General features: G+C 33.7%; 1 protein-coding gene across 1 annotated transcript in view; it reads left to right on the top strand.

The window, feature by feature from the left end:
- Positions 1-9,348, top strand: part of LOC141549476 (uncharacterized) — a 228,049-nt gene extending 218,701 nt beyond the window's left edge. Inside the window, exon 11 of the mRNA XM_074279058.1 lies at positions 9,125-9,348. Coding sequence (XP_074135159.1) covers positions 9,125-9,348 — 224 coding nt within the window. The remainder of the gene's footprint in view (positions 1-9,124) is intronic.
- The last annotated feature ends 3,957 nt before the right edge of the window (positions 9,349-13,305 follow it).

The following is a 13,305-nucleotide window of genomic DNA, read 5'->3' as shown; positions in this document are numbered from 1 at the left end:
ATGTGGTAATCCATTTCAAATTAAAAGTTTATTAAACACTAGCTTGATGACTTTCTGGCTATTTACAATTAAAGGAATGAACCTTAGGGAAGTGGTGGTCACGTGGTTTAGATCATGGTTGCAACATTTCCAATCGAGAAATGTGTTTATGATCTGCTATCAACTGGCCCTGTAAATGCTCCCTTGTATGTCACAGAACAACTGCATGCTAAGATAAACTGACAGAAGGTTCACAATACATACATATACACACATCAAGGGAATTCAGAATTAAGACCAATACTTTCTGCTTTAAATGGCAAAATTACTATAGTCAAATCAATTTTTCAATTAGTCCCATGCCTGGAGGCCAATAGCAATATATGGTGGGCTAGAAGTAAAGATTGTGACTTAAAAGTTAGTTCACTTGAAAAACAAGGTAGGAGTACTAATGATAAACTGGTTAATTTTTCCCCTTTGTCTTTAGAAATGGTTTATACAAATTATTGTAAGAGTAGACCAGATGCAGAATAAATTTGTACATGTCATATTACCTTCCACAAGATTACTGAAGAACTAATTTAGTGTAGAATGTAATACCAAGTGTTTACAATGTTATTTTCATAATACAAATCAAACTTTTCTCATGTGAAGCAATATTTCACTCTAGAAAGTTATATCAATTTTTTAATCCTCATGAAATTTCAGATTCATAATGAATCAGTGTGAAGCAATGTTATAATTTGGGATTTTTTTTTTTTTTTTGCTTCAAGTTGCTCTCATTAAAAGGCAAGGTGATATAATATAGAGAGAGTTTGCATTAAAGATAAGGAAACTTAGTTCAAGTCTGGCACCTGACACCTTTGTAGAGGTCATATAAGAAAGCTGTTTAATCCCTCTTCTCTGTAGGCTACTCTCTAATTACAAATTGAGACACTTTCCTCACAAGAGGGCTCCCTATCAAGAAATCATAAGTCAAATTTCTATCTCTATGTTACTTTTTCTTTCTGTCTCTTTGTGAAGCAGTGGTTCTTACCATAGTTAGAATACTGGACTTGGATTCATAAAGATGCAACTTCAAATCTGGCTGTAGACATTTACTAGTTTTGTGGGCAAGTTACTAACTTCTTTGTTTCCTTAGTTTCCTCAAATCTTAAAAAGACAAAAGCATTTACCTCAAAGAGTAAGCATTTATTAAGTGTCTACTACTTGCCAGATACTGATATAAGTGCTTTGTCAATGTTTCTTTTGATCTTCAACAACACTGGAAATTAGGTGTCATTATTATCCCCATTTTTAATTAAGAAGATTGGATATGATTTGCCAGGAGTAATAAAACTAGCATACTAGGCCAGATTTGAACTCAAATATTCATGACTCTAGGCCCAGAACTTTAACATCCATTGTGCAACTTAACCACCTAATACTGGTGATTTATTGCTCTGTTTAAATGATAATAACAAGTTATTTGCAGGTGCCTCTTTTATTACTCTACTTCTGATTATTATTTTTTTTTCTTAGAAGTATAAATAGAAAAGTTGTCATCTTTAAAGCATACTGGTCTGGTTGGTTATTGTAGCTGCCTTCTTGATTTTTCTACTGCTAATCTCTTTCTTTCCTGTATCACTCCTCTCTCCTAATTTATACACATACTGCTTCCAAGATAAGCTTTCTAATACTCAGATCTGGTACTGGTTGTTTCAAAAATCTTTAGGAATTACAAAAAAAGGAAGAAGGGGAAGAGGAAAAGGAAGAAAAGGAGAAGGAGGAGAAAGAGGAGAGGAAGAGGAGGAGGAGAAAGATCATAATTCTCTGTAGACCATTTAAGGTGCTCCACAATCTGGAACAATCCTCTCCCTCCTGAACTTAATCTCAGCATTCCCCTTCATTCCTTTAGCTGGAAGATGGCCATGCTTCAGTCCTTACTTGTCTGTGCTTCTAATTTTCTGGATTTAGACCCCATGAATTTTTACCCTGGAACTTCCTTCAATATCTGGGATCTTCTCACTCTGGAGATTCCCTTCACTATATTCACTCCTTTCTTTGATTGATAAATTCCTTCCAGGGGCCTTGATTTTGGCAATAAGCCTAGCCCAGTCCCGTTTCATTCTCCTCCTGGCTTTATTTCTAATTTTCCAGACACTGCCATCATGCTCCTATGCTGGTATCTGTCTTTTGAACCCTCCCAATTACCTCCTCTTTTTTCATTTCTCTTTTATGAATTGCTTCTCCTCTTAAAATAAAAGCTCCTTGGAAGACTGGAGGGCAGAGAGAGAGAGAGAGAGAATGGTTGTTTTTTTCTTGTATAACCCTTTTATTATTTTGCTTGGTTCTTGACACACAGTAAGTATTTTAATAAATGCTTATTGCTTAGAGATTGAATTAGATTTTTTTGCCCCTCCTGAGATATCTCTCCTCTCTCTAGTTGCACTGGCTGTTCTCATGTCTCTGCCTTTTTATCTTTAAAATCACAACTTTTATGGTAAGCCAATTACTGACTATCTATGACTAACAAACTTCTCTTTCAAATCTCAAACAGCACATTGTTAGAGAACTCTATGATGATAATATTGTGTCTAATATTTATGTGTTAGCATTTTATCCCTTTATTAAACTATAAGCAATAGATGAACTGAGACCTATATCTCGCATGGTACTCTGGACCTAGAAGGACCTAGTTCTTCACAAATGATTTTATTGTGGTTATTATACAAAATTGCCTGTCAATTTCACTAGATGCAAAATTTCCCCACAAACAGAATTCCAAAGTCCTTCAATGAAGCCAGAAATTACATCAATAATCTTAGATAATGTACCTAGTCATGAATCTTGGAATATCATATCCTCCAAAGAATAAGAATTGCAAGTTATGACAATGGAGAATATGCAAGAATGCCTTTAAAGAGAAATTGGGATAGGCATGTATAAGAAGCAAGGGAAATGGCTTAATACTACTCTGATACTCATCAAGTGACAAAAGATCAAGAAGAAGGTTTCCAGCACTTTCTTTCTTTCTTTCTTTTTTTCTTTTTTTCTTTTTTTTTTTTCTTTTTTTTTTTTACAATTTATTTTATTAAAAAAACCAGAAAACAAAAAAGAACATGTTGAATGCCCAGCAGAACATGGAGAATTCAAAATATATAACAATGAATTACCAGTTCAAGAAAGTATATAAAATAGTAGAAGTAATTATAGTCATGATTGCCCATATTTCCTTTGCTTTATTGTAGGTTATTCTCTGTTGCATATTTTTTCCACTTTATTCTATTTTCCCCTTTTATCCTTGCCACATCCCCCAAGCAGGCTATAGTTAAGTATAGCTGTATTCTATATGTATATATATATATATATATATATATATATATACACACACACACACACACATATATATATATGCATTTACATGCATCCCTCTCCTCCCCACCCCCACATATTCACCCCCACATGCACATCCTCATACCTATTATATACATATATGTGTGTGTGTTTATGTATGTATGTATATATACAAACATACACACATACCAACAGACCCACTCACATATACATATATCTATATACAAACATATATAGAGCAACATGCATATATACACAGTCTCACACACACACACACACACACACACACACACACATATATATATATACCCATATATAAACATGCATCTAAAACAAGATTAATTTTGGCATAAATTTCTCTCTTGATTGAATTTTTAAGTTTGACTTATCACTTCTTTCTTATCCTTGCTTACTCTTCTGCTCTAATTCTGCTGCTTAACTTGTATTACTATTACTTAACCTCCCCTTGCTCATGGATCTGTCCCCTATCTTCTTCTGTCACCTTTTACTTTCTCCCTTAGCCATCCTCACCCTTATTTATAGATTTTGGGGGGTACTATACCCATCATGTAGTGGTGTCAATTAAAACATTCTGGATGGGAGAAAATTTTCAGAACTGAACCTCTTCCCTCCTCTAAAGTTTCTGTTTATATTCTTCCTCTGCACATCATTTGTACAACATTTTGTTATACAACCACAAAAAAATTTTCTCCATTTTTAGGCAGTTTTGCATTTTAGAATCCATTTAGTTCTGCCCCAATCTTTCTTTTGAGCTACCCAATTGTTGAATTCGATCTTATGCATATGGTGTAGATTTTCATGTAAAAAAAAAAAAAAAAACATAAACAATTTGTCTATGTTAAGTTATTTAAAATTGGTGTTTGAGATGGGCTCTTATATAGTAAATTTTCTATTGAATGCAGGTTTGGTTGAAAGAAAATCCTGAAAATCTTCAAGTTCATTGAATGTCCATTTTTTCCTCCATTCAATATTATAATGGTTTTATTGCATATGTGATTTTTGACCTAATTCTTTTGGTTTCCAATTTATATAATTCCAGGACCTACAATCTTTTATTGTGGTTGCTAATAAATCCTGTAAAACTGTAATTGTAGTTCCAGTGTATTTGAATGCTTTTCTTCTTTCTTGAATAATTTTTTCTTTTATCCTTGGAGTTTTAAAATTTGACAATAAAATTTCTATGTGTTTTCCCAAAGGATTTCTTTGAGATGGTGATTGGTGGATTTCTTTTTTTTTTTTTTTTTTTTTTTAATTTTTCCCTGCTGTTGTATCACTCCAAGATAATTTTCTTGGATTGTTTCTTGCATTATTTTGTCAAGGTTCTTTTTTTTGGTCATAGCTTTCAGATAATTGAATTATTCTTATACTTTTATTGATCTGTTCTTTTTTGTTCTTATTTTTCATTCTTTATATTCCATTTTGTTATTTTGTGGTTTCTTATAGCTTCACTAGCTTCCCCTTGCCCAATTCTAATTGTCAAAGGGTTATTTTTATCTTTAAGACTTATCTCTCTAGGAGGGGATTGGTTGGTAGGTTGGTAGATTGGTAAATTTCAAGCTTTCCCAGTTTCCCCCACAAACAGAAAAGATTTGTATCTTACGGTGTACATGGACTCATGAAAAATCAAGAAGACCTGAGGTAGAATAGGGGTCCTCCTGATAGAACTCCAGAAGATCTGAAGAAAATGCTAAAACTGGGATTAACTAGTGAGAAGTACAAATACCTCCAGGCTAGCTCCAAAGAAACACAATGTAGAGAACCCTGAGGTGAGCAGGGTGTGTTTAGGGTCTCAGGAAGAAGCACAGAAACTTTCATCAACCAGATTGCTTGTGGAATCCTTATCTGAATCCAGAAAGACTGAGTGAACCCGAGTTGAAGACAGAGAAATTATGCCCACACCCCAGAATTAGAAATGCTTATACTAGTACCTCTTATTTTAAAAATGAACTAGCAAAGAAGAAAGAACCCCACCATAAAAACATACTTTGGGAATAGAGAAGACTGCTATCCATCTTCAGAAGAGGACAGTGAAGTAAAAAACAAAAAACAAACAACAGCAACAACAATAACAAATACTTCTATCCCAAAAGCATCATGAAATGACTCCCTGCCCAGAAATAATTTATAGAAGAACTCAAAAAAAGAATTCAAAAATCAAATGAGAGACATTGAGAAAAAAAAGCTAAAAATAAAATTAAAACATCTAAGAAAAACAAGATTATGAAAAAAGTTAAAAAAAGTTAACCAACTAGAAAAGGAAATACAAAGTTTCAAAGACAAAAATAACACTTTGAAAATTATAATTGGGCAAAGGGAAGTCACTGAAACTATGGGAGATCAAGAAATAACAAAACAGGTTATAAAGATTGCAAAAATAGAAAGTGAAACATCTTATAAGAGAAATGAAGATCTGGAGAACAGATCAAGAAAAAATATAAGAATAATTGGACTGCTGGAAAGTTCTGACCAAAAAAGACCTTGACACAATAATGGAAGAAATAACCCAAGAAAATTGCCCTGCAGTAGTAGAACATGGGAGGAAAGTAAAAATAGAAAAAAAAAAAAAAAAAAAAAAAAACAACAACCAAACAAACCAAAACAACAACAACAACAACAACAACAACAAACAAACAAACAAACAAACAAAAAACACCCCATCACCACCTAAACAAGTTATGTGCCAGAACTCTGAAACAAGGATTCTTACAAGTTGTTAAGTCAGAGGAATTGATGAAACAATGGTCATCTAGTTTAGCATAGTGATTAATAGTTCTCTAAGTTCAGTATGATTGATTTAATCTTACAAAACATGTTTCCTAGTGATATAATGATTGGTTATACTCAGTGTAGAGTATATAAACTGGGACTCAAAGCCAGAGAAGACAAGCAGACTGGAGGTAGGAGCCAAGAAGCCAAGAAGAGACAGATTCATTCCATCTTCATCAGTTTCATGGTGGCTGGCCTCTTGCACTTCTCCACTGAAACCAAGACTCTGGTAGGCCTCTAAGAAAGCTGGCCTGGATCCCAGGCAAGGAAATTAGATTGTGAAGGAGATAATAAAAGATTTAGACTTTTACACCTGGCAGTTCTTGTGGTGATTACTGAACTGAAATGAAAGCTGCTCCCTAGACCTCCAGAAAATCAACAAAGAACATTACAAAGATCCTTTGTGGAAAATGCATAGGAACATTATTGACAAATTTCAAAACCCTCAGATCATAGAGAAAATTTTTCAAGAAATAAGAAAAAAAATAGTTAAAAATGATGGAGCTACAAATAGAATTGTACAGGACTTATCCACAGACACAATAAAAGAATGTAGATTCGGAATCATATCTATAGACAATTTAAAAATGAGGCCCTCAGCCAAAATATCATATCTAGAAAAATTATCTATAATATTGAATGAGAAAAAAATTGGCATTCAATGAACTTGTAGATTTTCAGGACTTTTTATCAGCTAAACGAACTTAACAGAAAACTTAGCATATAAAAAGCCAATATCAAAGGAAAACAACATGGATCAAATATTTGTTTGTTAGTTTTTTACATAGGGAATTTATAGCATATGTTTAAAATTGACATCAACAATAGGACAGCTCAAAATTAAGATTGGGGCAGAGTTAAGATAAAAATAATTTTATCATGCAAATGAGATGCAGAGGAAAAATAAAGATACAGAGGCATTAGAGGAGGGAGAAGGATTTGTAGTTCTGAAAACCTACTCACATGAAGAATGGGTTCAATAAAAAACAGTACATACTATGAAGGATACAGCACCCTCCAAAATCTATAAAGAAATAAGTGGGCGAAGGATGGGTGAGCAAGGATAGAAAAGGTGCTGGAAGAAGACAAGGGAGGGATCCATGGCTGGGGAATGGTTAAGTAATAGCAAGGCAAGTTAGGAGCAGAATTAAAGCAAAAGATCAACAGGGTTAGGAAAGGTGTGTGTGTGTGTGTGTGTGTGTGTGTTTGTGTATGTGTGTATGTGTGTATGTATCTATCTACATATGTATACATAAATATATCCTTTCTTAACTATAGCCTGCTTGGGATTCTTAGAGGGGTGATGAAAAAGGTAAAAAGTATAAAGTATGAAAGGTGCACAGCAGAGAACAAAAAAAAAACAATTTAGAAAGAAATAAAGAAAAGATGGGATGCGCATGAATATAATTTCTTCTACTAATACATATACTTTCTTGAACTGATAATTCATTGTTATAAATTTTGAATCCTCCTTGATGGGCACATGTGCTGGGCACATGACAACGTTATCTTATTTCGTTTTGTATTCCTTTTTTAAAAATTCCATTTCTTAAAAACAAATAAATTTAGAAAAAAATAAACCTTTTAAGGAAAAAAAAAAGAAAGACTCTTTTCTAGTTATTTTTTTTTCATAATCTTTTTCTCGGATGATTTTTATTTTGTATTTTTCCTCAATGCCACTCATTTGATTTAAAAAAAATTTTTTTTCTGAGTTCTTATATGGTTCTTCTTCTCTTGGGGCAGCGAGCCATTCAACATTACTCTTTGGAGTGGAAGAAGCTTTTTTTCCCCCTTCAATGTCCTCCTCTGAGAATAAATCCCAGTCTTCTAATCCCCATAGTAGGTCCCTATGATTGAATCCTTTCTTCTTTTCAGACTCTTTTTTTTTCCCTTTTAATTAGAAGTATTAATATAAGTACCTCTGGTTGTAGGGTGAGAGGGTGGTGCTTTTAGCTTCACTTCAGCTCTCCCCTCTAAACTGTAACTCCAACCAAGAGCTCCCTCCTTTTGCAAGTTCAACATCCTTGCCCCACTGCCACTGCACCCATCTGGTTTGCTTGTTCCTTCTCCAGTATCTGCTCTGACATCCAGCTGGGCCAGGTATTCCTAATCAGTGGAAGATCCCTCAGTCTTATCTGACTCAGAACCCTTCCAACCTGGACGGTTCCTGTTGAGGTTACAACACAACAGTGTTTCTGTGGAGCTAACCCAGAGATGTTTGCACTTCACATGGGTTAATCTACAGCCTGCAGTCTTTCTTCAGATATTCTTGGGTTGTACCAGGAGGACCCCAGTTCTTCCTCAATTTTTCACCAGTCTATGTTTGCCCTGAGGTGCAAATTTCTTCTGTCTGTAGGGGAAATCTGGAGAGCTTGAAATTTATTGACCTCCACCACCATCTTCCCAGAATCCTCCCCCTTCCTGAATTTTCCAATCCCCAGTACTTGAGGTGAAATCCCTATGGAGTATTTATAGGAAGAATTGTATGAGTGTTTCCCAGGATGACAATGAATAGATATGTTACAATATGCATTGTTGGAGAGATTGTCCAAGTATATAGGGCCAATCAGTGCCAGGCACATAGTAGTCACAATAAATGTATTTTGATCCATAGGACTACAAGGTAACAGAAATATGAAGGAATTTTAAAATTTAAACTCAATGAACTTTCCATCTTCTTCTTCTTCTTCTTCTTTTTTTTTTGGTTTTGTTTTGTTTTGTTTCCTTTGGAAATGGACGACATAGCTAAAATATTAAACTTCCAAAACCCAAGCTTCAATGGGAAAGTTCTAGGCAGATGTTAAATGAAAGTGCTATCAACTGATTTTGAAAAACAAATATTTTTTAAAAGCTTAGAATCTTTATAAAGTTTGAATTCTCTTTGTGAGGTTTCTTAGCACCTTTCATTGTTAATAGCAGTTTTGCACAGTTTCTGTGCCTATCATGATATCTAAGTCATCTCTATGACTTGCTAGGATTGAAAAGCTTGAAACAGTTGTATGGGGTTTTAATTGTAAATTAGTTTTGACAGCACTGCTATGTGAAGTCCTAGCCCATCCCAAAGTGATGCTAGCTGACAGCCCCTTACTGCTCCTGGAGCAAAGAAACATGTGGAAGGAATTGTTCTTTTACATTTCACAGCTTGTCATTTCCTCTGCAGGGCACCCCCTGACCCCTGTGAGAGATCCTGACACCCATACGGGAAGTATTCCCACTGTTGTAAAGGAAGTAGGAGAAGCAGTTTAATGCTTAAAAAAGATGAGGGGAGGGCATAGGAGTTTGTCAAAAGGATCTCGGAAGAAAATATTCAAGATGGATTTAAAATGGTTCCAGCCGAGTAGAATTATGTATAATTTTTTTTTTCATTAAAAAAGGGAAAGCCTTTTGTTTGTAAGTTGCCAAAGCATATTTTTAAATTTATTTTGTTAATAATGGTGGAAGTTATGGAAGTGTGTGTGTGTGTGTGTGTGTGTGTGTGTGTGTGTGTGTGTGTGTGAGAGAGAGAGAGAGAGAGAGAGAGAGAGAGAGAGAGAGAGAGAGAGAGAGAGAGAGAGAGAGAGAGAGAGTATGTATGTGTGTTTAAAGACAAAAGAAGTGATGGAAAGGAGTAGGCTGCAAATGACTTAAGAGAAACCTTGCAAAAAAAAAAAAAAGCACAAAATGTGTTTGCTGCCTATTTGCTGTCTATCAGTCTGCAAAATGTGTTTCTAATTACAGGGTGTATGCGAATTAGACTGACAACAGCAGATTAAAACTGGTGTTCTTGAGACATTTTACACCCCTAACATTTTATTTTGTCTCATATATTTATCACAATCAATTTTTCCTTGGTATCTTTACTACTTACCAGCCCTATTTTTTCGTAAGCAAGGAGCTAGATCACACTTGTATCATAATTCACTTTGGTTTGCAGTTTTCACATGAAATCTACATATGTTGTTTTAGATTGTTTGAGTTACCAGTGTTCAGTGTGGCCAGATTTTGGATGTGCTCTTTTTTGAATGTAGTTGCAGAGTTATTTCCACATGCATTTTTGAATGTATTTCTTTTGCCAGTTATGCAAATGTAGTATTTTCCTCCTACTAATTTTATTTTGCATTCTATTGAGCATTCAAGTGGATATGCTGACAAGCATAATGCTGTAGTACAAGTGTAAAACTAGTGTCCAATTGTTCCTTGGCTAAAACCTTATGATCTGATCCCCAGAAATTTACTGCTCAAAATTAGATAAAAAATGTTCTTAAAAAATGTTAATGCTATAAGTATTGGCTTACCTTAGAAAATAATCTGGCTAAATAAAGCCTATTAAAATTGGCTGAGGAGAAAAAGAAAAGAATTCAGCACTTGCAAAAATCCTCCAGATTGGTAATTTAGAATGAAAGACATAGTTTGAGGTTTGTGATATGATATACTTATCTTTGGCCCTACTATTCTATTTAATATTCCCAGAAGTACTCATTGTTCATTGTATAGTTGGACAAGATGGAAGTAAAGGTGTATGGCATACTTTTACTATAGATTTACAAATATGTGATCAATAATGAAAAAAAAAACAATTGGTTGGTACTGTCTCATTATTTAGATATGATAAAGTAGCAATTTACTTTATATATACTTTTGAATCATTCTCTCTTAATATTACTGCTTTCCATTCTTGGCTTTTACTGTGCATCCCACATTAAGTTGCAATTGCTTCAATTTTGGACCATCTCTTTCAAAGGAATGATGAAATTTGCAAGTGGAGATGAACAGGCATTTGCTAAGCTTTACTTTCAAGTAAATAAATGAGTTCATTAATACTTTCTCCTCACCAGAGAGCCATTGAATACTTTTGAGGCCTGACAGATTTAATGCCCTTCCTTCAAGTGCTAAACTTAATACAAATACAATAGTTACTGAGTCCTGTGTATCTTGCAATGTCATAACTGGTTAATATTCTTTGCCAGATTGAATCCATTCAGTCTCTTAGAATGCATCATTGCTAAACCAACTAGATAGGGTTTTTGATTGATTATTAATAACTTTTGGCAAACCACACTGATTATTGTTACTTTGGATAAGTCTTGGAAGGTAGACAGAGAGAATATATTTCAGCTTATTTCCCAAGTGCAAATGAAATTTAAAAATCAGAATTTTTTTGTGTTCTTTACTTCAACAAGTTAATTCATTCTTTTGTGACATGTCACTTTCTGATAAAAAAGTAATAACACATAATATTTTCCCAGAATCATTTTTCTGTGATAGGATAAAAAAAAACAAATCTCTACCAATTTTAATTTTAATTACTTGCATTTAGAAAAAAAGAAAAAAAAAAGACTAATTCATCTTTATTAACAATGAAACATAATCCTTTTTTGATGAGGCTATTGCTATTCCTTGTTAAATTAGCACAAAACTATACCTATTTTATTTTCAGTAAAAATATCATGAAGAATTATGAACCATTTACATTTTAAAATATAGAGAACAGAATATTTCCTTTAAAACTCCCAAAGATCCCTGTCTGTTCCTATGGTGAAGAGATGATGGATATATTTTTTTCAGTGCTATTCATGACCCGGTTCATGTGTTTTCTATCTCAATCCATTTATATTGTCTTTACCTTATAGCAAAAAGAAATCTTATTTCAGTAAATACATTCAATTTTCACTCAAGCTTAACATTCTTATAGAAGAAAACATTTTTTTTTTCTTTTTAAAGGAATGAACACTATCAGAAAATATTTTCTGAAACATTTGTTCCTATCTAAAACATAAAATCTTATTTTAAAAAATAACTAATGGCACAAAAATTATGGGAATCAGATTTTACTTATATTAATTTTTATTAGATTTATCCATAAATGGAGGAGGTGAACAAGTTACGCTATCCTTTGTGGCAATAATTGGTTAACATGGAACATCATTCATTTGATCCATATTTGACCAAACACACCATTCGTGAGATCTTAAGAAATGACTTGTTGAGACAGAACAAAGTTTGCTCCATTTTATTACTTTATTTCTGATAGTGTCAATGAGAAAAGTGTTGTGGAGCAGCTTCGGAGTTGCATTCCACAGTATTGAGCTTTCTTCACATGAGACATAAATATATGTAATTATTCTCTATTTATCCTAAAGTTACTCTTAATTCCATTTCAAATATTAAAGCTTTCCACTTAATTCTGTTCCCCTTCTCCTTTCAGAAAACTTTACCCTGAAACCTTGCCCTGTAATCAATGAGTAAGCTAATAGGAAATTTGAAATCAAATATTTGGCATCAATGTTTAGTTGATTATTAAGGGATTATTTTTGTGGAACTGTTCTATCAGATATCCTTATAGCAGGAAGAACCCAAGCTCACTTGGAAAAATTCTTCATTTCTCTGGCTCATAGACTTCACCTCAAAAATAAGGAAAACATCACTACATAATATCACCTTTTTGACACCAGGTGCCCTTGTGAACATAAATTTCATGAAATTGGCCAAAAAACCTTTTTTGAATGATTGAAGAAAACAAAAGAAAATATGCAACAAAACTCCTGGGAAATAAAAGCTTTCAATGAAGAAACTTCTCACAAAGATTCATCTTGATACTCAATCACATATAGTAATAAGTAGGTGGCTTCCTTTCTTAATCATGCCTGAAGACCTCCTGCAATCTTTGGTGATAAATCTGATCATTTCATGTAGCTTCCAGAAGGTGATCTTTAGCATTATTCTTCATTGCAGTTCATTGTTGGCTCCTTCCACAATCTGCAATTGTTGCCTATGGGTAGCCACAGATAATGCTCTTGCCCAAGGCCATATCTATCTTCTAGAACAATTTGTTTTTCCATCACTAGGTCTTTTTTTTTTTTTTTCACTTTGTAATAGCTTTTTATTTTTCAACATATATGCAAAGATAATTGTTTAAATTCACCATTGTAAAACTCTGTGTTCATATTTTTCTCCCTCCCTCTACCCTTCCCCCTCCTCTAGACAGCTAGTAATCCAATGTAGATTGAGTATATGTGATTTTCTGAACATATTTCCACATTTATCATGCTGTACAAGAAAAATCAGAAAAAAATGAGAGAAAAAATGAAGTAAACAAACAATTACAATAATAAAAAGGTGAAAATAGTATGTTGCGATCCACAATCTGTCTCCATAGTCCTCTCTCTGGATGTTGATGGCTCCCTTTATCACAAGTTGATTGGAATTGGTCTGAATTACCTCATT

This window comes from Sminthopsis crassicaudata, chromosome 1 (assembly GCF_048593235.1).
Source record: "Sminthopsis crassicaudata isolate SCR6 chromosome 1, ASM4859323v1, whole genome shotgun sequence".
Lineage (NCBI taxonomy): Eukaryota > Metazoa > Chordata > Mammalia > Dasyuromorphia > Dasyuridae > Sminthopsis > Sminthopsis crassicaudata.
The sequence above is the reverse complement of the archived record's forward strand: the minus strand, read 5'-3'. Positions and strand labels throughout refer to the sequence as shown.